The sequence below is a fragment of the Patagioenas fasciata genome, chromosome 1 (genome assembly GCF_037038585.1).
Source record: "Patagioenas fasciata isolate bPatFas1 chromosome 1, bPatFas1.hap1, whole genome shotgun sequence".
In the NCBI taxonomy this organism is placed as follows: domain Eukaryota; kingdom Metazoa; phylum Chordata; class Aves; order Columbiformes; family Columbidae; genus Patagioenas; species Patagioenas fasciata.
Window position 1 is genome coordinate 180,011,290 of NC_092520.1, and position 24,586 is coordinate 180,035,875.

At 41.3% G+C, this 24,586-nt stretch overlaps 1 protein-coding gene across 1 annotated transcript in view; it reads left to right on the forward strand.

Moving 5' to 3' along the window:
* Positions 1 to 10,521, forward strand: part of PPM1H (protein phosphatase, Mg2+/Mn2+ dependent 1H) — a 139,113-nt gene extending 128,592 nt beyond the window's left edge. The window contains exon 10 of the mRNA XM_065856405.2: positions 5,578 to 10,521. Coding sequence (XP_065712477.1) covers positions 5,578 to 5,725 — 148 coding nt within the window. The 3' untranslated portion in view covers positions 5,726 to 10,521. The remainder of the gene's footprint in view (positions 1 to 5,577) is intronic.
* The last annotated feature ends 14,065 nt before the right edge of the window (positions 10,522 to 24,586 follow it).

Consider the following 24,586-nt stretch of genomic DNA (forward strand, 5'->3'; position numbering starts at 1 on the left):
AATTTTCTAGCTTCTTCTCGGAAGAGTGCTTTTCTGGTAATGTGTTTTTGTAGAAAGTATATTCTGAATAACATTCAATATATATGCAACACTTGCAAGAAGACATTTTTGTAAGTTGTATGGGAGCCTCTGCAGCAAATGTGAGGGTTTGGGGTGGGAGGGAAGGGGGTGTTGTATATAGCTCAGAATTGTCTACCTGCAAAGGGATGTGGGATCATGGTATCTTGGCATGGGATCCATTTTCTTTGCTGTACAAAGTCCTATGGAAACTGTAGGAGGGTGAGGTCTTAGCAACAGGTTTCTGTCTCCAGCGGTCACAGACAGTCCTTTAACACTAAAGATTGGTTCTCATTAGGGTATTATCAGTGCCTCTCTTTTACTCTGAATGTATGTATGTACGTACAAATAACTGCACAGTGTGGTTCCCACTCATTCCTCATGATATCTCAGCAGCTGAGTGAAAACATGCAGGACAGTGTGAGAGCTCAAGCTGCAGTTGTTTAGATGTGGCAACTCTTGACATGGGGAAACCCTTCTCAAAATGCTTGGTGTTTGTCCTGCTTGTAAGTGATCATCTTCATGGGTCAGCCCTGTTTGTCATCAGCAAACAAGGAAGATAACTGGGACACTGTGACAGCCACTTGGGTTTAAAGTAAGAGCAGCTCCAAAGTAACCCCCCAGCAGTATTTTCTTGCTCTGACACTTACAAACATGGAATGCAAAACAGCGTTTTGCTCCAAGCACTCAGTCTTTGGGTGAATGGATGGTTAACATGGAGCTGCAGCTGCAATATTTGGACCTTCCCCACCTCCTTGGGCTGAAGAGGAGATGTATGAATGACAGCCAGGGCTGTCTCTGCCCTCTCTCTGGACAGAGATCAGGGAGGAGTAGTGAGGGGCACTTCCAGGGCATCTGGCACTGTGCTGTGCAGATATGCCATTAATTTAACGTAGGAGGAGATGACCCACCCAATCAGCTTTCCACTCAGATCTGCCAGGGAGCTTTTGCTCTCATTTCTGCACCCCTGAGTTTCCTCTTGCAAAGGCACTTGGTGAAATATAATATCTCTGCCCTGCTTCATCTCCATTGTCATCTAAGAAATGGGAAAGGTTGGCTCTTCTACTGTCCTCACTGGTCCTACCTATTACCTCTGAATGCAGTCTGGGTATGCTGGGTCTGGTTTGTTCCTTTTAGGCTTTCCAAAGCTGGTGATGGTCACCACATTTGCTGCAGTAGGAATGGCAATTCTTTGTTCAATCTTTTTGACTTGTTAGGTGGGCGATTTTTCATCCATTATAAAATACTTAAAGCAATCAGAGACACTAAAGAAAAAAGAGGTTTTCTTTGTTTCATTTAAATTTGTTTGTGCTGGTTTAGCCCCAGCAATTATGAGGCACTAGTAGTCCCTGTTTGTGCCAGCATGTGTGCAACACATTCCAGACTTGGGCATGCTGTATGATGAGTTAGAACAAACACATTTATTAGTGTTTGATCTGCTGGTCTATGGATGGACATCTGAATCAAAAATTCATTTGTTCTTTTAAGTAACTTTGTGCCAGGTCATTTAGAGGCTTACAAATAGTGGTGGCAAGACATTTCTCAATGCCAGCTTCCAAAAGGTAATTAGAGCAATCTCTTGTATAGTTTACAATGATATTTATGAAAATTACCTTTGTGGAATTGCTCTTGCTGCTTGGTTGTAAAGAATATTTAAAGGGTTTTAAGTACTGTTTGAGAGGTTTTATGTAATTACTTCACAGTGGTCCAAATGAGGTATAACTAATGAGTTTACAATAGCATAGCAGCTCAGACTGTGGAGCTGCATTCATTCCTCTCACTAGTCAGTGACAGGAAAATCTTGTTTGCTGTATTATCAGTGTTATATTTAAAAGAAACGTTATCCCACAAAATGTCAGGTTCTGTGATGGGTGTAGTTACATAGTCTGTGCTGAGGTGATCAGCTGGAAATGTGAAATCTCTAGGGATGTAGAAAACTTGTCAGAATGTAAGAGACTTGCCCCCTGGGTTCGGTAATGCTCTGGTCTGTCGGAGAACCTACCTGTGGAGCAGACTCTGATCTGCCTGACCCAGTAGCCTACTTATTCCCTGACAGCAGACTATCTTAGGAAAAAAAAAAAGTGCTAGGGAGGAAGATTTTAGAGCTGCAGAGTACTTATCTGTTAGGTAATTAGCTCTTTGAGGGAACAATATCCCTCCCATTTGGATTAGAAATCATTCTATAGTCTGATGGGTAAGAGCTTATAGCCCTTAGAAATGCTCTTGGGACTCTCTCCTGCTGATATTTACTGTCAGAACTGTGAATGTTTGTTATCCACAGAAAAACATCTTTGAATCCTGTCAAATGTGGCATATGCCTGGGCATCTCCAAGTGCAGGGAGAGCAAAGTCCTCGGGTCTGTCTTCACCCAGACGTGCAGACACGGCCTCAGGGGATTCAGGCAGTGGGTGATGGGCACAGACTTGATCAGAGAACAGTTCCTCCATGAGAGCTGTGATGAAGGAGCTGGGGTGCAGCTGGATTTCTTTGCCAGCTCATTTCTTCTGGGTGTTGTGGCAGATGAGAGCATGAAGGGGACCCTGAGTGAAGAGCAGGTGGTGGAGACACACTGCTGCTTTCCATACATCATCTCTCTGAAAAGGTGTGAAGGTACAGAAATATAGTTCTTGCCCATTCTCTTCAGCTGCACTTATGCAGGTTTACCTGCTGACATTGGGAATCTTTTATTTCTCGCCCTCCCTCCTGTCCTTTCTCGTTCCCTCTCACTCTCTCTCGCATTAGTTAGAGACTTATGAGTATTCTGGGGAGTTGTTCCACCTTTGCTGGGTATGCAAAGAAAAGAAGCTGCTCAGACAGCAGTATGGTTCCCCCACTGTCACCATTTCTCCTGCAGTACTTTCACTGATCAACGCCAAAAGCTTCAGCAGAAGAAAACAAAACAAAACAACATATATATTTATTCTTAAAACACAAAAGTGGTATCCCAGTGAGGCTGTTCGTTGGGAGGAAGTGGATAGTTTAAAACTACTTCAGCAGTTCTCTAATGCTATCTTGACAGCTGAATCCCAAGTTCACAGTGCTGGAGAATAAAGCATTCAGTAATGGACTGCTGCTGCTATTCATCTCCAGGTACAAGAGACTCACCCTGTCTCCTCTAGTGCCAAGTTGAACAGCATCACTCCAATTCAGCTCTGTACAAGGAGAGGAATATGTTACCTCGTTACTGCCTCCACCTGATCCTTGTCCTTTCCTTCAATGTACTGGTTTTCTTGTGTATTTCACAGTCTGTCTACAAGATAATTTTTGGTTTATTAAAACTCTTTTTTTTTTTAATCTTGCCCTCTCCAAACCTTAAGCAGCAAAAGCTTTACACAATGAAGAGCAATACTTATTCCTTTGTATTCTTTAGATGTGGGGAGCCCTTATTAATTACAAAAAGGAGGAAGACAAAGTTTTTTCCCAGAATGATGGGTGTTTTCTTCTCTGAAATTCTGACAATAGCTGAGAAATCCTTGGAAAAGATGTTCTAGCCAAAGTTCACTCAGCATCAGACGTGCTGTGAATAAATATTCCAGTTTCTCACTTGCCATGTGGAGTCTTTTTGTTCCTTAGCCCTGCATCCGATTTGGGGATTTGGGAGCTGTGGAGTGCAAATATGTACTTTTGGGGGTTTTCCCTTAAAAAATACAGTTTCATGTTGCATTAGGACAGTACGAGCAGTGCTTGTTACGTCCTGTTGTTACAGCTTGAGGTCATTGGTACAAACTGATGTTGGCACCTGTGGACAGTGTGCACGTGTGTGTATTAGAGTTCATGCCCTGGGCCCTTCTGTTATTGCTGAAAGTAAATCTTTTGTCAAAACTAGTGAGGACTGGAAATTTTACCACTCAGTACCATTAGAAGCAGGGGGTGCATTGATTCTGTACAACATTCCTTGGATTTAACATCAAACTTTTTTGGTAGTCAAATGTTGTTTATTTGCATTGAGGAAATCTTTGTAGTAGAGCAAATAAATCTATTACTGGTTCAAAGGCATCATTTGAGTTTATGGCAGCAAAATTGTAGAAACAGAACATAATTGGGATTTTTTCCTTCTGGTATTCCCAGAGAGTGAATAAAGTCTCTACTGATATAAATTACCATTTAATAATGCATTCTCTGGTGAAAATTTCTGGGGTTAGAACAGGCCTGGCTACTCAAACTTTTTTCCACCTCTCCCACACGGCTTCTGATCAGTGGAGAGACTGTTCTTTCCCATTCCTCAGGTGAGATCTGGGGAGATCATTTCTGGCCAGGGATCCTCCCTAGAAAAGGCGCTCTTGAAATGCAGACCCGTCTTGTCCTTCCTGTTTTCTGGAAACCACCACGGTGTCCTTTGCTCCTGGTGGCCTGTGTGTTTGGCTTCACAGAGCCTCAGATCATCTTGGAGGTTGATACTTAACGCTTCAAATGAAACCCAGGCAGACAAAATATTGAACTGTTTTTTCTTTTCAGTCTTTTAACTGTCCGATTAATTTTTAATTGTCCAATCATAGAAAAGCTTGTCTCCACCCAACAAAATTCAAAACATCTCAGCCAGGTGTTTTAGTGATGAGGAAAAACACGTGACAGTAGCTGTCTACCCATAATGAGATGTCTTTCAGAGGAAACTTCTAAATGAGTACACAGATGTGTCAATCTTGTAACAGCAGGTAAAACGATGAGGGAGAACGTGTCAGAGCACATGACAGAGCACTGTCTGTGCACCACCTTTTGGACTCTGACACCTTTCTGCCCTCAAGCAGCATCTGTTACTTTTTCAGGACAGAAAATAACTGCTATAAATCCAATGCCGCTCAGCCCAGCACGGGCTGGGAGCTTTGAACTGACATGGAACTTGGTATTTCACTAAATTAAGCTCTCAACAACTGACATTCACACAGTTTTCATTGAACTCATAGAAGTGAGAGGACTGTGGGACTCTGTTAATCTGGCTGTATTAACTCTAAGTTTCCTTTTCCAGTTGCAGAACAAGAGATGTAAAAATGATACTTATGGTCAAAGAAACCAGACAAGTTAGTCTACTTGGTTTGAAGTGTAATTTGGATTTTATTTTTAATGCTTTATTACTTGCTTTCAAATGACTTTGTTATAGTTTGTCTCTGAAATAGTTGAGCGATGTTTACCTTCAGGTGTGTCTGTGAACAAGGATGTAGTTTCCAATAGCAAGTAGAGTTATTTAGGATCCTCACTTTTTCAGACTACCCCTAGAAAGACAATTTCTTAAGGCAATTGTGTTACTATTTGTCTGAAAACTGGTGAAGCTGGGCACCCGAAATGACCAGTGACATTTTGATTGATTGACGCCTGTCAAATACCTTTAGATTTTGATGCAGGAGCTGTCACTGAACTGGAAGGGGTTGCTCTGTGAGTGTGCTGTAGTTTGTGTTTCTCCTGCCTGTTTCAAAAATGCTGGGAAGCTTGTCCTGGTGGCTCATAACAGTAAACCTGGCAGGCTGTGAAAACCCGCTTTCCTTACAAAAACAAGCAGTCTCTGGCTGTATTCTGCCTTTTCCACAGGTACACGCTGGCGGCGCAGGACCTGGTGATGCGAGCCAGGGGAGTGCTGAAGGACCGGGGCTGGCGAATATCCAACGACAGGCTGGGCTCCGGAGACGACATCTCTGTCTATGTCATCCCTTTAATACACGGGAACAAGCAGTCATGAAAGTAGCATCAAGAGTGGTTACAGAACGAGGATCTTTTTGGGAAGGGCTTGTAAGAGACAATATGTTTTTGGTGATCTGACCAGGACACTTGCAATTGATGTAATCTATTCAAAACTAATGCTGGAGGGGTATTTTTCTGCCCAAAAGGTAGGGTTCTGCACATATACTGTATAAGATTAAAGACAACCCTTAAGATTATAGTTTCCTTGTAGACATGGTTTTGGTGCTTCACGGGAATGGGTTTTAAATGCTGCTAGCATATTACGAATTCTGTCATCCCTCCAGGGGGGGAATTATTTTTTGTCTCAGTTTACCATGTAGCTTGGAAGAGCCATTTGAGTTGTGAAAGTAGAATTGGGTGTCAGAAGCCAAGGAGGCTCCTGAAATCTACCCCCAAATATTCAGAAGGTGACTTAGGTCACATCTCATTTGAAAGTACCTATATATACATATTTAAGAGTTTTCTTCTTTCGAAAAGTTGCATTCATGACTTACCTATGGACAACTTCAAACTTGTGTAATCCTTCAAACCCCCATTTTCCTCTCCTGTCTCCTCTTCAGTAGACTATACTCCTGTATTTTAGTAGGAAAACTGAAATTGTTTTCAGTGTGACTATGCCTGTTTACTGCAGTTAAAACAGCCACCTGCAAAATTATCCAGAGGTCACAGTCCTGTATGGTAAGATTAATTCTGGTGTGAGGAATTATTTCTCAAGATTTCCTGTTGTGTGTATACCATGATTATCCAGAGCACGCAGACTCAGCTTTATGTGACATTTACCTGGAGGCCATGGTTTCTTTGGGATCAGAGATTTTCATTCATTGAATGGTTCTGCCTGCCTTATCCTGTTGAAAGGATCCTTGACCATACAGCTTTTGCATCAGTTGGGATTCAGGAAATTTATTTGGGCTCCTGAGAATATTTTTTGTTGGATTCCTGTTTGAACTGATGGTATTGTTCTCGTTATCAGTTCGGATAACCAGATAGTGATTGGTTTAAAAGTCATTTCACTTTTTCCCGCCTCACATATTATTCAGTATACCTTTGCCTGCTTGACTTGGTGATCAGAAAGTGACAGCTTATCACCTTGTCCTCTCGGTATTTGAGGACTGTAGTCAATGATCAAAAGATCCGTGTGATAGATACAAGTAACTGGCTAGCTTCGGCAGTTTTTTTCTTAGCACTGGTGAATTGTTTCAAATTAAGAAAATCTAAATAAAACATTATCAGAAAAAAAGTAATAGTCCAAATGAGCAATTCTGCAGCTTAACCTGGCTGCCTATTCTTCAAGGAGGCAGCTCTCTTACTTCAGTGGCAAGGAACTGAAGAACAAATTCAGAAGGTTCTAGTATATAGGCAGGTATATTGGCTGGGGAGCCAAGTTCAATCCAGTTTGCGCCCGGACCACATTCTTTTGGAGCTGCTCATCTGGCTTGTTTTTGGACACCCAAAAGACAGGGAGCTGACTTAATTGTAGGGCACTAAGTAGGTAGCTCACAAATGTTGTGTCCTTTCCAAAGGACAAAGAGTGTGCTGTGTCCTTAGCAGATTTTCTCCTGAACTGGCATGGCCTAGAGCTTACCAGTTTTGTCATTCATAATGTGCTACGTAAACATCATGCAGCGCGTGTGTGGTGTAGCTGCCCAGATGCTTTATTCGATTGCATCCAGAAGTATATGTGCAGGTCTCAGTGGATTTAAGCTGCCCTTGTGCTGATCTCCAGACCCAGCAGGAGTTCAGGTTGAGAGGACGCAACACAGAGTGAGTAAGGGCTCCAACATGCAGCAAACTGCATGAGTTCAGCCTGGAAACTGTTCCATTTCTTCCCCAGTGCCTGCATGTGATAAAGCTGTGCAGAACGTGGATGTTTTATATTCTAGAGCTTCAGCATAATTCAGTGGCATATCTGATCATGTGTTGTCATGCTTTATCTATGCTTCCCTTTTTTTTTTTCTCTTTACCTATTTTTCTGTGTGCAGCTGGGTAGAAAGAGCAGTTTGGAGTCTAGAATATTTTTCACACGGCTCCTCTTATGTTTTAAAGTTTAAGCGAGAGATGTTCTCTTGCACTGCCTTTTTTTTTTTTTTTTTTGGCCTAATAAACTTGTAAACATGCTTTTCATGCTCTGTGTAACTCCTGTTGTCTCTTCGCAAATGCAGTTGTGTAGTCCTCTAGCAATCCAGATGCTCTTTCACACAGAAACTAATGGTGGCAGTTCCTGCGGAGTTGTCTGAACAGCAAAGAAGCTGTCGCTTGCTGATACCAGCTGTGAGCCTGAGTCAAATATTTCAGTGCCCGTGTATCATTAGTCTTTGCTATTGGGTACCACGGTGTCAACACACATACCAGCCATTATAAAACCACTGAGTGGTGGAAATAAATTTCCAGTGTAGCACTTGCCAAAATATAAAGGTGAAACTTCAAGGAAATGGAAAATGCACCTTCTCATTCAGGGGTGTTTTTAAACGCACCCCTGGAGAGATCAGTTAGCTGAGTGCATGGCTTGGTGGGAGCAAACTGCCTGGTGACTTCTCAGGGCGAAATCTCGTGGGTGCTGGTGTGGCTTTGTGAATCGGGCTCTGCAGTGTGTGGTGGTATTGCCGTTGGTCAGCGCGCTCCTCTGCAGCGGCTGGGCCCGGCTGGAGTTGTGTTTGCTGTCAGCTCTCCTGGAAAGGGAAGAAGTACAGTATCAACAATTAATATCAATTAGCATCAATTAATAAATTCTGATAACTTTTAAAGATAATAAAAAGCTTCCGACTCAGATATATGTGACTAAAACTATGCTGTGATGCTTTTTGTTTTGCTTTTTCAGAAAGAATCTGTTACGCTTTTCCAGGCTTGCCTCCCCGGACCGCCTCTGCTCCCTCTCTGAGACACTACATTAGTCCTTGGGCTTTCACTTCTACCTGCTTTCAGTAGAAGCTTCTCACGTGCCTGTGCTGTGGTCTGTGTGCTGCTTCACAGCATGGGATAAATACACTTACACTCCAAAGCAGCACATAGAGTTACTTGTTGAGCAGGTATTGTGTGAGAAGCAAGAATAATTAGAAGCATTTCCAGTTCCCTTTGTAGGTTGAATTATTTGTGGAGTTGCAGCATTAGAAACCACTGATGGCAAGGGGGATCCGTTGTGCACGATACAGTTTTTTCAGACAGGCTCAGGATGGCTGCTGCCATATGCAGACTTGCAGCTGCTCTGGGGCTCAGTGAAGCTCCTGAGTTAGGAGCAGACAGCTCGCCTTCTCAAGTTAGGCACCCAGTCCAAATTTTAGCTCCTTGGCACATCATCTTAGTCACTGCCTGACGCTGGCAGCGCTGTGCTTTTTGCCAGCGGAGTTCCCTTAGCACCCAAAAGTGCTTAAGCCTTAGCGGCAAGGAACCTCTGTCCCAAGTCGCACCTGCATCCCTGTTGCTGTTGCACAGTGCTGTGTCCTTGCCTGTATGTCAGCGCTGCTTAGAAAGACAGGCAAGTTCTTCTCCTTCCTCGGGCAACGTGAGGAGGCGGTGAACTGTGCAGTGCAGGTCACTGGCAGCGGTGTGACACCGTCTTCTGGTGCCTGGTCCAGTCGCATTTCTAGAAACTCAAACCAAGAAGCTTTTACCATTCTCTTGTGCATACTGCTGCAGGAGGTAGTACAGCCACTTTTGACGTTTTTCTCTTGCACTACAGCCTGAAATCTTCTTTAATTGGATGAAGAAGGTAGTTAGAAATTTCATTTACACTTTAAGTGGGGCACACAGCCATCCCTTGGTACACTAAGGCTATGATGGTTCTTTCATGAACACAAAAATGTATTGTCTGAGAGGGCTCATGTTCAGTTGCCTCATGCTGGAGAGAGAGAGGTTGTTGGGTTTCTTTTAATAAATTCTGAACAATGACAGGACTAACAAGCTAAAGGAAGAGTGGTCAGAGTCTGCTGCTAGCAGTGGATTTCCATGTTAAAGTTACTTCCATGTTAAAATGTGACAAGAGAGGTCTGTGAGGTACAGTTGACTCTGCGCCTCCAGGATACTTTTGAAGAACTGCACTTATGTTTGGGCAGATTTTTGGCTTTGAACTTCTGCTGGGTTTTTTTTAAGAACACTAGACACTCCAAGCAAATCCGCTGCGTTTCTTCCTGCCTCGGCATTTTGCTTTTATTTTACATTGATGTACAAATACTTTCAACACACTTGGATCAAACATGAATTGCAAGCTGTGTGGAATTGTTGTTCCTCCCTGAGATTTTTGGTGTGTAAATAGTTCTCCTCCATGTGTCTTAGATGTGATCACATAGTGATGTGGCTGCCATAGAGAGAGTGACCAAACGGTGCTGTAACTGTGCTGCTGTATTTCTACCTGTGATGTACTTGAAGGAGGATGCCCTTGTCCACCTCCACTCTCATTCTTTTCTCTTTCTCCATTTTTTTTTTCCTTTAACCATTGCTGGTGGTGGTCTTTCATAAGCATCTTATTTTGGTTTGTTTGGGGTTTGATTTTGGTTTGGTTTTTTACTAGCTGCCACCTTTTTCTTTCCTTCGTTGGGCAAGTCATCTTATTTTGGGATCTGTACAACTGTCTAGGTTTTATATGTCCTGAAGAATGGAGGACCTGCTGGAGGAAGATGTTTTGGACCAATGTACTTATGCTTTGTGACTGTGAAATGTTAATCTTTTTGTAACCTAAGAACAAAAAATGTTTAGTAAAGGGATATATTTTATGGTTTTTGAAACTTTTCAGTGCAATGAACAAAAGAGGAGGATGCTGAAGAAGTGTATGCTCAAAGTTTTAAAATAAAATTTTAAATTATATATTATATATATCCCTCTATATCTATAACCGTTATTATTTTGCCTTTGTCCAGAAGAGTACCCAAGTCTCTTTGTGTGAATTACCAATTGTGCAATATGGACAAGTAGCACACTCTGCTTTACAGGGAATGGATGATTCACTGACAAAAGGTCTCACTCTTAATGAAGTGAATCCCTATGAGGTGCATTAGCATATGGATTGATCTGCAAGAGTTCAGCAGTGGGATAACTGTGTGAGCTGTGTGCTGCCATCAGATCATGATTCATTGCTCAGGCTGCCAGTTGCCGTGTTCTGACTCAGCAAAGAACTATGCAAAGTGATCAGCTGTCAGCTCTCTGTGGCATGAGAAATTGGGTGTCATTTTTGAAATTACAATATTATTGGAATAATTTTTCCCTCCTCCCCAGTTCCTTAGGACTCAAAGTCTCAAATTCTACTCTATATTAGAGTAAAACCAAGGGTGAATTGATGGATTGCACCAAGGCAAGCTGTCATGGCTATGTGGTAACCAAAGTTGTATTTGAAGATACCAAAGATGCAGGATGTAACACAGGCCTCGGTGCGTTATACCAGCACAGAGCCATAGGCAGCACCCACCCAAGGGGCCAGCAAGAGGATATGAGCTGGGTACATCTCCACCACTTGCATCCTTTAATTACTGCACTGTAGCACAAGCGGTTCTCCCAATTCCTGTTTCACCTCACACGTCATAGAAGAGCAGTGAAAACATTTGTCCTAGTGTAACCCCCCAGTTTTTTTAAATGCTGCTAATGCCTCGTTGTGTTCACTGAGCATAACAGAGGGTGCAAAAAGTGATTTGTTACTTTCACTCTGGTTCTTCGCGCTCTCCGCTTCAGTCCTAGGGTTTATGATTGCCATGTGAACACCAAGTCAAATTTAAAATTTCAGGGCAAATAAAACTTTAGCCCAGCTTTCCCTGCCTCGCTGGTGTCAGCTCAACAAACAAGTGTTGGCAGCATGCAGTGACAGGGAACTGTTGTACGTCAAGTGAACCTAAAGGAACTTGTTCCACATCGTCCTGTTGCTTTCACAGCTCCTACGCCCTAAATTCTGTAACCTCGTAGGTCAAGTAAGTCTTGTTATTTTTGGTTTTTAGGTAATAGATGCAAGTCTTTAAATTTGGACATCGGTTTCTATAATTCCTGTAGGCAATAAATCAGTGCGTAGCCAAATAATATATTTATGGTATTCTACAGAATGTACTCAGTTAACTAAAGCGCCATACGGGAACAATCCCAGTAATTTATTGTATTTTCTACAGTTACTGTAAAACTGAAGCCTAAAGTTTCATCTTCTTAATGTATCCTTGTAGCGCAATGTACCTTCACAAAAAGTTTACTTCTTTATGCTATTACACTGCAGCTTTTATTGATTCCAGAGTTTCTCTCGTGCTTTCCAGGAAGAGTTATATAAACCAAAGTTATTGCACATCCTGTTCTTGTTAGAAGGAAGGACAAAGGCTTTTTTAAAAATCCTCTACTTTGCAAAACAAAGGATGCCGTAACACACAGGGACATAAAATGATTTCAGGAGGAATTGTGCTTCGATGACAAGGTTAATAAAAAGGAGTATGACAAAATGTGTCCAGGTAGATAAAAAGCAGATGGTTTGGACGCTCTTTTTTTTTCCCATAATTTAAGAACAATTAATCATAAATGTGAAGCTGCAGAAACAGTCTGCAGCATTCTGCCACAAAATAGGAAGGGGAGAGGGAGGAAGCTGCAGCGGAAAAAATTAATTAGATCTTTACTGCAGATAATTTAAGACTGATGATTTAGATGTATAGACAAATGAGATCTCTGAACCTTCATGAATTTTAGGCCACCTAAGATGAGAATTACAACCTTTTTCTTAGTGTATTAGTGCTTAATTTCTCAGGCTCTAAAGAGTCAAAATGTCCCTGATTTTTACTCCTGGGCAGTTATTCCCTTAAGCAGTACAAGGCAATCCCTTAGGATGTTCTTCTGTAAAGTCATCACTGCAACCAGCTGTAATGCTTTAGCATCAGCCCTCAACTTCACAATCACCTCTGCAGTTACCAGTCCGTTGGGGTTTTTGTTTGGTTTTGTTTGGTTGGGTTTGGTTGGGGTTTTTTTTGGTGGTGTTGGTTGATTTGGAGTTGGAGGGGGGGGTGTTTGGTTGGTTTTTTTCCCCTGCTGTGGTAAATCAAGGTCCGTACCCCAACAGAGCACCTTTCTGGTTTTCCTTTGTCTCGTAACTGTGCTCTTCTTTGATTTAAAACCTTTTGGAATAGTTAACTGCCATCTCGGATGCTACACTGCATCCTTGGCCACCCACCCTCCAGCACCACTCGCTTCCTATGGGTGCTGATGCAGACACCATCACCAGCAATGCAGGAATCGCTGGTAGCCAAAGGGAAGCCTCGTAAAAAAGCAAATTATATCTTCATTAACCCAACATTGCTCGTTACCTCAAAATGAAAGCTTACATGCATGCAACACGTGAATTCCATTTGAAAGGGGAAATTTATAAAGTTGATTTTAGGGGGTTTTACTCTTTAAGTCATTGTTTCCTCAATTCTTTGCCCCAATTGTTCTCCAAGAAAACTACTTCTCAGCGAATTAGGAACTGTCTGGAAGATTTGAAGGTTATCACACAAGCTCAGATGCAGCGTTTGGCTTCTGCTGTGACAGTCTTTGCTTATTTCTGTAGTTATTGCTACAACTTTTGGGCAACTAAGCAAACAAACCTGAAATTTTGCTACTTTTGCTTTAGGAAGATTTAAGAATATGGAAATTCTGCTCAAAATCTGTAAATAAAATTTACAAGAAAAGATATTGTTTTCCTATGACAGGCAACTGTTGAAGACAAATGACCAGACAGTCACCTCATCAAGTATCACAAATTGTCCCTAAATAGAGGCAATTTCTCTGCCCACTATAATACTCCGTAAAGCATGGGGTTGTAAAAGCAGCTGACACACCTGCAGCCGTTTCAGTCTCTTCAAAAATTTAGGCTGAGTCTGCCCATCCAGACCCCTTCAATGTGCAGCAGTTTAATTTTTAATCCCGCTGCAGCTGGAGCGGATGTGGGCTGAGGCAGCTGTTCCACGGCCAGTGCAGGATCACAGCACGTACTGAGATGGGGCTGGGGAGACAAGAAGAAGCCAAATCCAGTTGCAGTTCTCCAGGATCTAGAAGCAGACAAACCAATTGCTGGAAGAGGGAATTGCCAAAGAATGTACAAAAAGCAGGGAATTGCTACATCCTCAAGCAGTTTAGAGCTTGATTCTGAAAGATCCTCTCGTCCCCCCCGTGATGCCTGTTTACTTTCATTCCTGGGTTGGTATTGCAGCTAATTGCACCAAATGTCTTGTTTCTCACCATCCTCCAGCTTTCCCTAGAGCTTTGTCAGCCAAATGTCAACTGCGTCTCATCTGGCTGAGATCAAGGTACTCCGCGAACAAGCTCCTAATACAAACTTCTGATGCTGCTTTTTCTGAGGATCGCGTTCACTTTGCTCCCAATTAAAAAAATAAACTTAACTTTTCTGGTCTTTGCACCCTCTCTTAGAGCTTGCAGCACTCATGCAATTGAATTTTTACATTCGGGAATTTAGAACGTGTTTGTTAGAAAAGCTGAAACATCATTCTTATCCCTTCTCTGCTTGAAAACCAACGTAGAAGCAGTTTAAATGAGCCAGACAAGAATTAAAACACACCCTTCAAACTAAGTCTCATGTCCAGACATATGAGTATTTTATGAATGGGAAAAATATTAAACACAATGCTCAGACAGTAAATCTCGCTGTGGTTACATTTTTCTAAGAATGGTGTTCTAGGGAAGGTTTGTTTAATGCCAAAAAAAAAAGAAGGAGAGGAAGAAAGAAAGATTTATGGTTGTACAAAATTTCTCAGTAGTGCTTCTCTGCCACTGCTCCTGCAAGATGAAGATTTCCCTATGCTGGCTTCACTGGGAAAGCAGGTAGCACAGGACTTGGGTACTGGGTCAGTTGGGAAATGGGGAAGACAACACCCAACTGACCTGGCGTGCACAAGTTACAGCTCTAGGGCCCAGACTGAGTTCTGATAAAAAAGCACTTACAGAGTATTGAATTTGTAACTATATATGTATTTTATATATGTATGTATGTATGTATGTAGGAAAAAAATGACAAGAAACCTTTCCAGCATCTTAGTTGCTGTTCTAACATGATCTGGTTTTGCCTGTTCCAGGAGCTGAAAGCAAGAAATAGTCCGTAACAGCACTTATTTTAGCTGCCAGCGACCAAGAATACAGCTAAATACACGTTTGTGCTTTTGTTAACAAACCCTCCACATTTTAGGAGGATTAGTGAGGGAAAGAAGGCCTCCTGGTGACCAGTGGAGACAATGATTCATGGGGACCTGCAAGGTTGAGCAGCAGCCAAACAACAGTAGGTCACACCAACACCAACTCTTGTAAACCTCTCAGCAGAGTCACTGCTCCTCCGCTCAGGAAAACAGAAAATAAACAGACTCGTCTCTCCTTCTGCCCTGGGAGCAGGCAAAGAGAAAAGCACAGCTTTGCTAGCAGGCAAGAACCTGCGCTCCTGCTGCACTTAAGGTCACGGTTTGCCTCATCAATGGCACTTGGTATCGAGGTTTGAGGGTTTTGGGGTCTCCTCCTTGTTGTGCTGAGCTATAGTCAGCACTCAACAATGTCGGTAGTTGTCTCGCAACAGCTGAGGTGGATTTTGTTTCTTTTCACCAATTCTGTGTTGCTCCTAAAACCAAATATGCTGAGGTTTCCATAGTTATTATTTTTAGTTTTTTTACATGCATCTGTGTCCACAACATGATGGTTGCGTGCCAGCCCCCCCCACCCCCGCCCCAGCAACTGTTCATCCTCTCCTTTGCCCTCCCCCAGTAACATAACACACTATGTGCAACGACCCACTTGCTCCCAGGAAGGTGATTCATTTCCAAGAGGCATATTTGTAGGAGAAAAAACCAAACCCACGCTTTGAGGGTGTTGCTGTGGCTCTGTGTGACCTGCATCGGGGATGAAGTAGAAACCTCAACACTGCAGATAGATCCCAGGGTTGCATTCACAAGGCACAGGGAAGCAGTGGGGGAAGGACACAAGCAGAGCATCAGCAGCTCTATTGCTTCGCTTGAAAATAAACTTTAATAGCAATTAAGAGAAAGGAGTAGGAAATTAATAAGGCAGTAAAGATTTTTCCAAATTGGTCACAAACCATTGGTTTATCCCTTGAAAAGCTCAGCTGACAAGGATTCTCTCATCCCTTTGTCCCCCTATCTCTTTCAATAATCATCCTTCTTCATGCAAATATAGATGGAAAGAGGAGAACAGTGAAAGGTTAAAATGGAAGCAGGCTATCTTTCATCGACATGGTAATTTTGCTGCTTGGCTCGATGCCAAGCGCTCGCTGCAGCCACTAGCTGCCATTCCAACATGAGTGAAAGGATCTTTAATAAGAGTGTAAATAAAAGCCAGGCTGAGAAATGAGTTTTCCATCCCAGCAATCGCTGGCCTAACCTCTGCTGTAAATAGTCTCTCAGAGCAGCACAGATGGAGTACCAGCACCTGGGGATCAAGGCAATCTCTGCACAGTGCAATTTAAACAGCTGGGTACAATTGAAACACGAATTAGCAGGGATAGACAGAGGGATTCCATTTTGTGCACTAGGTAAAAACAAATAATTCAGTCCTTTTTCCCCTAAAAAAAAGGGGGGGGGCTGGGGGGGGAAACTTCTGACATGATCTTGTGGGAGGTGTTCTTCAATGCAGCTGTTAGATTAATTTAACCATGAGAATTTCCCACAAGGCACTGTAAAAACAGAGCCCTAATTTATGATCATTGATTTAACAGCTTGAAAGTGATTTATCTGACCTCAGTAAAGATAGTGAGGACACCAGAAGAATGATCAGTCATTCTGGGCTTTGTGTGGCTGTGATTGGCCTTATTAATTTAGAGCAGAAGGTCTGTTTCAGTGTCTTACTGAGACAGTCAAAAGCAGTTGGCAACTGAACCATTTTAAATACTTTTTTTTTTAAGCATTACTAATGCTGCTAAGTACTAAGAATTTATTCCACATGGAAAAGATCCTCGTTAGTTAAGAAATAGTAAGGCTTATTTAGAGCTGCACACAAACAGATGCCAGGTCTCGGCTTTGCAAGTTGTTTTTTTCTTAAGTAATTTTTTGTTTGTTTGTTGCTTTTGTTGGGAATCTAAAGCACACTGTGAAATAGAATTGTTAAGCATTACAGTAAATGAGAAGTAGCTTTGGAAGAGATAAAAGAGGTTGGCATAAGAGATTGCTGGCTCTTGCTCTTTTTAAGGGTAGGTTCAGAAACACCTAAATGCTTCACGTTCTACTATTTTTAATCATTCAGTCTTCTTTATGGAAGCTATAGCGCATATCTGTTGAAAAGAAAATATATATAGGTTTTGTTTCAGAAGAATATGCTTTTGGTTAAAATGAGTGTAGCACCCACTACTGAAATGTCGCAACCGAGTGATGCAATTTCTTCACACAAATAAGAGGAGAAAGGCTGAAAGGCGAAGGGAAAGGTGAGTGCTCTCTCTCTAGAAAGAGTGAAAAAGTGTGAAATGAAATACGGATGCTTTAAAAGTTTACCTACACCAGAAAATCTGAATACGGTATAAAGTCTGTTTGCGCAAGCATGTGCACATGTACACAAATCACAGAGGAGGTGCCAAAACTGTTTCTTGTATTTCAAGCACTAACCGGGAAAATGGGCTGGGAACAGCTGAGCACCAATTTATCTTGTCACCTGGACTGACGTGTGGCTGGGTTAAATGCCACCGATTTGGATGGGTCTGCATTTCATTCACGGCTGGATTATGCCCAGCTTTAAAGCCCATCTACAAGGATCTCAGTAATTGTCTTGCCACTTTTCAAGGTGGGAGACAGAAATGCTGCAGGGTAGGATTTCATCCATGGAGGATGAGCGCTTACAGTCATTTCGCTATCCTGATGAAATGCTATCTGACCTGAAACTAAGGTAGTCCACTTAATCTCCATACAACAGGGGGAAAAAGCAGAAAACAATATTTCAGCCCTCCAAAATATGAAATAATAACAGTTATTTTCAAAAGTGAAAAGACAACATCAGACAATGCAATGAATTATGAAATACGTAGAAAAGCCCCCACAAAAATCTCATACATCTTGTCAAGAGATTGAAGAATAAATGCATAAACAGCTATCTATCCATCTATCATCTATCTACCTCACTAAAAGGCTTGGGGGCACAATGATAACCATAAAAACAACCCCCAAAACTGCATACAAATAAGACAAAGCCGAAGCCCAACTTATGGACTCAAAATTACAGAAAGGTATTTGTCAGCCGGTGCATCTTCTTGCCATCATAGCACCGCTGTGGTGTTCCCTAAAGCACACTATAGAGACATTAGGAGAATCTGATAAATTATAGGCAGTATTACTTTGCTTAAATCCAAATTTATGGGGGGGGCGAGTGGGTAAGATTATAAAGTGAGTAACACACTAGAATGTTTCTACACAGTTTTTAACCACAAAAAGAGTCTCTCAAATACATAAAACAAAGCTGCTTTTTTCAGAGTAGTGACCTGCATGCCAACAAATCTTGGTTCCTCCAAAATAACACCAGATATTTCTTCCCACTTAAAGCCATTCTGAATGGGTTCAGATCTAATTCTGGAAAATGACAAATAAGCAACCTCAACAGCACAGGCATCGTGAACACTTCTAAAGGAATGACTGCTTTTTACCAAATGGATCGACTCCTTTTTTTGGTCCATTTATTTACCACTGAGTTCATCCTAACACATGACACTATGGCACGCACAGATGTAAATGGGTCTTACAGGTTAGTTTAAATGTACAACTATTTTTCATTTATCATCACTTAGGGCTACTTTCCACATAACGTCCTGGAGCATCATTCAACTCAGAGTTCTCCTGTTTAAAATTCCTAAGGCTTGCTTAATTGGTATCTCAGGGTCCAAACTATGCGACTTGTTTACTGCTGTGTGAACCAGCAGTTCACACCTAGAATATACAGAATCACATTGGCTTCTATTTTTTTTTAAGCTTCAGTTACTATGTTCGCAAAAACATACCTGTTTTATTGACAGAGAGGCCATCTGAGATAACCATAAATTTGAAAAATAATTTTAATAACCAGTAAGCCTGACGAGGTGATCTTTTACACATCCTCCTCCTCCTTTTCTTTGAACTTCTAAGAACCATTTGCATGAAAAGGCGTCTTTAATTACTGCAAAGGCGATCATCAGACAATAGGCTGAAGTGCCAATGTGTTTACCATTAAAACCATTATCAAACCAAAACCATAATGTGTTTACCATTAAAACAAGGGAAAAGACAATCCCTTCCTCTGATGCTGCATTGCCCTTCCCAGCCCTGAATCCCATCCACAACTCTCCCACTCCTGCTCATGGTATGGCTGCTCCCCACAACAGCGACCAGACCCAGACTTCCCTTCAAACGCACCAGGATGAAATAATCAACTGCCCAAGGCTGCAATTAAAGCCACTCCTAGGTATTTACATACAAAACACAACAAAGAAAAAGGGCCTTGCAAGTCTCTTAAATATGCCCATAGCTTAAGAACCAACACTGCTTGGGGGGTCACTGGACTCAGATTATGTGGTGTGACCAGGAAAAAGCCAGTTTTGCCTGAGGAGTAGACAGCATAAATGTAATAGGCTTCACAAGCACCTCGCTGCAACCCCCTCGTCAAAATGCTACACAACTTACACCAAAGCATTATGTCCGCGGAAACTCTTAAAATGCATGTGAGAGTTAAAACAGTACAGCACTCACTGGCGTGGTGAGGGCAATGGGACCAAGGCAGTGTTTAGAGCAAGGCTGGTGCCCACGAAAACCAGGTGTGTGCGCAGTGACACCCATGGCTGCAGAAACACAAACCCACCCAGCACCACGATGGCACGGGCGGAGGGGTGAGCAAGTGCCACTGCAGGAGACCAGCCACCGGCACGGGGACAAAGTGCTGGCAGGAGGGGAACCACAAACTATGCAAACTCCAAACAAAGCTGCCTGTTAGGGCAGGTTGGGGACGCACTGCTCTGCATACCAACCTCTGGAGATAACTCCAGCAGCTGAAATGAATGCTGTACTCATATTCCCTTCAACACCAGAAAAATCGCTAGGATAAAATTTATAGAGGTGAATTAAATAGGGCCTTTTTTGTTTGTTTACCTTTGCAGAAGATGTAACATTACGTGAGATCTCCTCAAGAAAGCTTCACTTCCAATAACCTCCCCAGCCTGACTGGGTCCTCACAAAAAGCTGTTAATGATTAGTCAGGTGTTCAGCATTTTGCTAATAAATGCTGAGGTAAGAGAAAGCCTCCAAGTAGAGTATTGAAGCTGCAGAATTGCAATAGGGAAAGTCATTTGCAAACCTCAGTTTTGCTTCCACAGAATGTATCACAAGGTCACTGGCAGTTCTGCTCAGCATTGAGTGATCCCATCAATAGACGGATGAGACAAGAGGAGGGGCTGCTGTGAGTTTTGCTGGAGAGAGTGTTTGTAAGTCATCAGTTGCCAGTGTACAAATGCATGAGGTTCCAACAGGTAGAAAGCAGCACACAACTGGTTAAGGATTAGCAAAGCGAGGGTTTGTGAGATCAAAGATGTATGATCAATCTTGTTTATATTTCAGATGAAGGTACTGACTCCACCTCATATGCAAAGCACCATCCACTGGATTACAGCTCTTACCTACAGGTATAAATGTGTTGCAGAATTTATGCGTGAGTTATGCATAAAAGCATCTTTCAGATGGGAAGAAGGAAATAAATTGTTCATGTGGAATATATCCATGTAACAGAAGAATGCTGAATGCTTTATTTCCTGCTTTCAGCCTCCTTCCTATGGAAAGGAACTAATTGCTGGTTATCATCAGTAGTAAATATAGTCAGAGCTATTTAACTTAAATGTCAGTCTTTAATGGAAACATGCTTCATCTGTCATGTCGTTATTCTTACCAACACCGCATCCACAGTCATTCCTTGTGGCTAGCATTAGGCCACCTTCCATCATCTGCATTGACAGGCAAAGGTAGACACAGGTTTTCAAGAAACTACTCAGAAGAATAAAATTCCCAAAGTAAAATATTTAAACATATTTACCCTACGTCCTCAAAAAGTGCATCTCATGAAAGAACCACCATGAAATATCCTTGTTCTCATCATGTTCTCTTTTCTACTAATGGCAGAATTTTTACTTTTGAACAGAGACTGTTTGGATATATGTTGGTCATTTACTACACTAGTTTTTTAGCATGCTTTCTGTAGATACTGTCTTAGTTGGGGGCGAGCAGGTAAAACCAGGACCAAAACTGATCCATGCATGTATCACATTAGTTTAGGAAAGCTTTAGAGTTTTGAGTTTTTTTCTTGCCTTGCTTTTTCTGTCTTCATCATGTTTTCTCCCCCATCAGTGTAATTAAATTGAAAACTACAGAACAATGAAACCAGGATTTTCCAGGAAATAGAAGAACATTTGAAAAAAAAAAAAAAAGAGTACTGTTATAGTAGCAACATTTCTGAAACCTGGACATGAAAATCACCAGAAGCTGGGGGACAACAAGGACAGAAACCATAGAACAAATGAAGAAAGTCACAGACACTTAAAAGCACAATTGCAGAGACTTCATTTAGACTGGTCATTTTAATTTAATGTCCCACCACTGCATGATATCTACACTGGCATTACCATAATAGTTTTTGGGCATCTGGCTGTCAGCTGAGGTTTCTCAGCCATGTCTTCAGAACACCTGTTCTCCTAGGGTGAAGTCCTGTGAATGCCTCCACCAGGTGCCACCACATGGCAGGGGCTGGGAAGTCTGAAGGAGCTGAACCACTAAAGCCTGGTTTCCTCTTTATGTCAATAGGATGAGTTCTCACGTGGATTTTAAGGTAACTGATAAATAGTCTTTCCAGTAGTAAGCTCTCCTTTTTATCCAGCTGCCTAGATAAAGGCATAGTTTGGCATATTTTTTCCAGAAACTTAGTATTTTTAACTTCTCTTCATCTCGGTCAAATCTGGATGAAATAGGCTAATAAATTCAAGGTTGATAAGGAAGGCTTATTAGAGTCACAATCATATAAACCTTGTTTTCTTAGAAAGCCAAGTTAAAAGTGTTCAGCCATAGAAAAGTAATTGGTGAAAAAACAAGTGAAATTACCTTATAAAGCAGAAAAAGCCTTTGAGAAATAAGGAACACTAAAAGACCATGTGACTACGGATTTGGTTTACCTTCCTCTTTCAAATGACACAGGGAAGGCTGAAATGCTTAAAAACTACTTGGATGCAATGTTAAGTGTGTAACAGTGGCACGACACTACGAAACGATGGTTTACAAAAAGAAGTTGTCATAAGACAGGATCAAGAGAAGCAGTTGGAGAACATCCAGATAAACATTTAAGATCATACAATAGGAAGGGGCTCTTGGAAACCCAGATTTTATTCCTTACTGCTTTTGCAACTGTCTCACATAAGCCTTCTCATGAGTTTACAAAATGCTTGCTTAAAACCAGCCTCTTTTTTTTTTCTCTGATCCCAGACATCTGTCTAGGATGACCATTGCTCCAACAGCACCATGTCTGTCTTTCTCCATGCCATACTCTGTGCCCTTCCTCCCTCCTTCTGTTCACGGAGGCATGGATTGTATGTAAATAGAGCTCTATCTCAACTTAATCACGCCCTGCAAGGGTCTGAATTGAATCTCAGAAAGTATTCATAATACTAGCACACCCATTAAGAAATATTCTCTTTCTATACTGTTCTCGGTGATCCATCAATCTTAGCACCAACTCATCTATTGATCATTACTGCTTTGCCCTTCCTTCTTCAGGAAATGGGGAAATTCCACTGAAGTTTCTAGGAAATCTCTACACTTCTATTCACTGGATCATTATAGTTTTCAGATCCAAATCTATCATTTTTATCTTAGCAAACATACTTCTGGATCCATTCTCTTGATAGCCTACCCATTTTTCTTCAGGAGGCAGTATCAGTTACCTACTCCTTCTCATGCTAATTGCATCTTCCTTAGGTTCCACAGGTTTTCTTTCTTCTGTCAGCTATTCTCTTTCACAGTCCATTTATCATATTCACTGTTCCTTGTGTCCCTCACAATTTTTCCTCTTTTCTGCTGATGCTGCCTTCTCTCCTCTACTCATCTGCCACTCTGTTTTCTTCCTCCTTTCTTTCCTTTCTCTCCTACAGTAAAGGAAATTTGTTCTGCAACTTTATTTGTCCTTCACTAGCCATGCTTGTCAATTCAAATTGTGCATCAGTTATTCAAAAGGTCACTTCTGCTGTTTTCTTGCCTTTTTTCCAAGTATTATCTTTGGCAAATACCTACAAAAAGTCACCTATCTAATCTTCTCCTCCTTCACTTTCATCTTGCTGTTGTCTTCAAGAATCCATCTAAACTTATGCTGTTGTCACAAGCTGTAGCTAGAATGTCTCTTAGAGGAGATCTGTGCTTATAGAGAAGTAAAGGAAATAGCAATATTTAACTGGAATTACTCACATTAGGTGAGAGAGCTTTGGGAAGTGGAAAGTACATAAACTGTTTCAAAATGTATGTATAAGGACTTACAGTTCAGTATTTCTCTGGAAATATTAAGCTTACTGCCAGAATTTCAAGCATCCCTAGGACAATAAGTAAGTAGTAGCCAACCTGAACATCAGAACTTAAGTGCAACTCACTAAACTTGCTTTCTTTGACAGGGAAATTAACCTAATGGAGAGAAGAAATGCACTTGGTGTTAGTATTAACTGGAAGAAGATTTAGAAACGTGTTCTACTAGAATCCGTTCCTGCAAGACATTTCTCTCTGTATTCATTAACAATTGTGGGCCGGTGTATGGAAAATAACATTCTCACCAGCATTATTTGAAACAGAAAAGAGCAAAAGTCTAGTCATCATAAATTCAATGTCATGTTGATAAACAAAGAAACCATCTTAAATTAAAAAAAAGCATCATGAGAGATGTGAAGTAGTCCTGATAGGGAGAAGTAACCAAATTCAGAGAAGGAGGAAGGGGTTAAGTTACAGTAACATTGAATTAGGAGATATATTTTATGGTCATAACATAGTAAGGTAATGCTGTTCCAACAAAAATTAAAAACGTGTATTTAATGTGAGACAAATGAGGTCATTAGTTTAAGTTTGAAACTGGTCTGATTTCCGTCATAGACCTAGGATTCTCTCTAGTACAGTGCATCTTTTGAAAAGGCTAATAAAACGGTCAGATGGGAATGGTCAAAATAATAATTTTTAAAAATGGAAAATAAGATCCATCAAGCAAAGTTGTGAGAAAGTGCTTGAATAGATGCATTCATTTTAAGAAAATTATTTTCCACATGTACGTAAAGATCTGTCCTCCTTTTCAAACTGCAAAATCACTTGAAGGAGAATGAAGGAGAATGAAGTTACATTGTGAACACAAAAAGAAAAAGCACCAAAAATGGAAACTCAATAGAATTGGAATTATTGCTGGAGAAAGTGATTATACTTTCATCTTACATTTGTGCAAATACTAAAGAATTGTTTATTTACATACTTCTTGATATTGAATAGCATGTTGTTACACGAAGCAATATTTATTCACTATCAAGTCAACCAATGTAAGAACTCTGGGAATTTCTTCCCATTGTTTGCACATATCAACATAAATGCACCGATTTACAACCCATCCTGCTGACTGTCCAAGTCAAGTTGTATTGGATAAAAACTGGGAGATGAGAGGGGTAGACAATGTTACCACGTGTTGTTTCTCAGTCAGTTCCTTCTTTTGTTTTTGTATTTACCAAGCACAGGCCTTTCTGATAACCTCAGGTCTGACAGTGAGACAGGGAGTTTGTTTGCTCCTTTATCTTTTTCCTGTAGGTTTCAATACAAGTAGAGCTTAACAAGCACTTACTAGAAATACAAAAACGGCTGAACAACTTGTATTACACAGCAATGCACCTGAACTACAAACGGGAAACCATGTTATGGGTCAGGCTCAA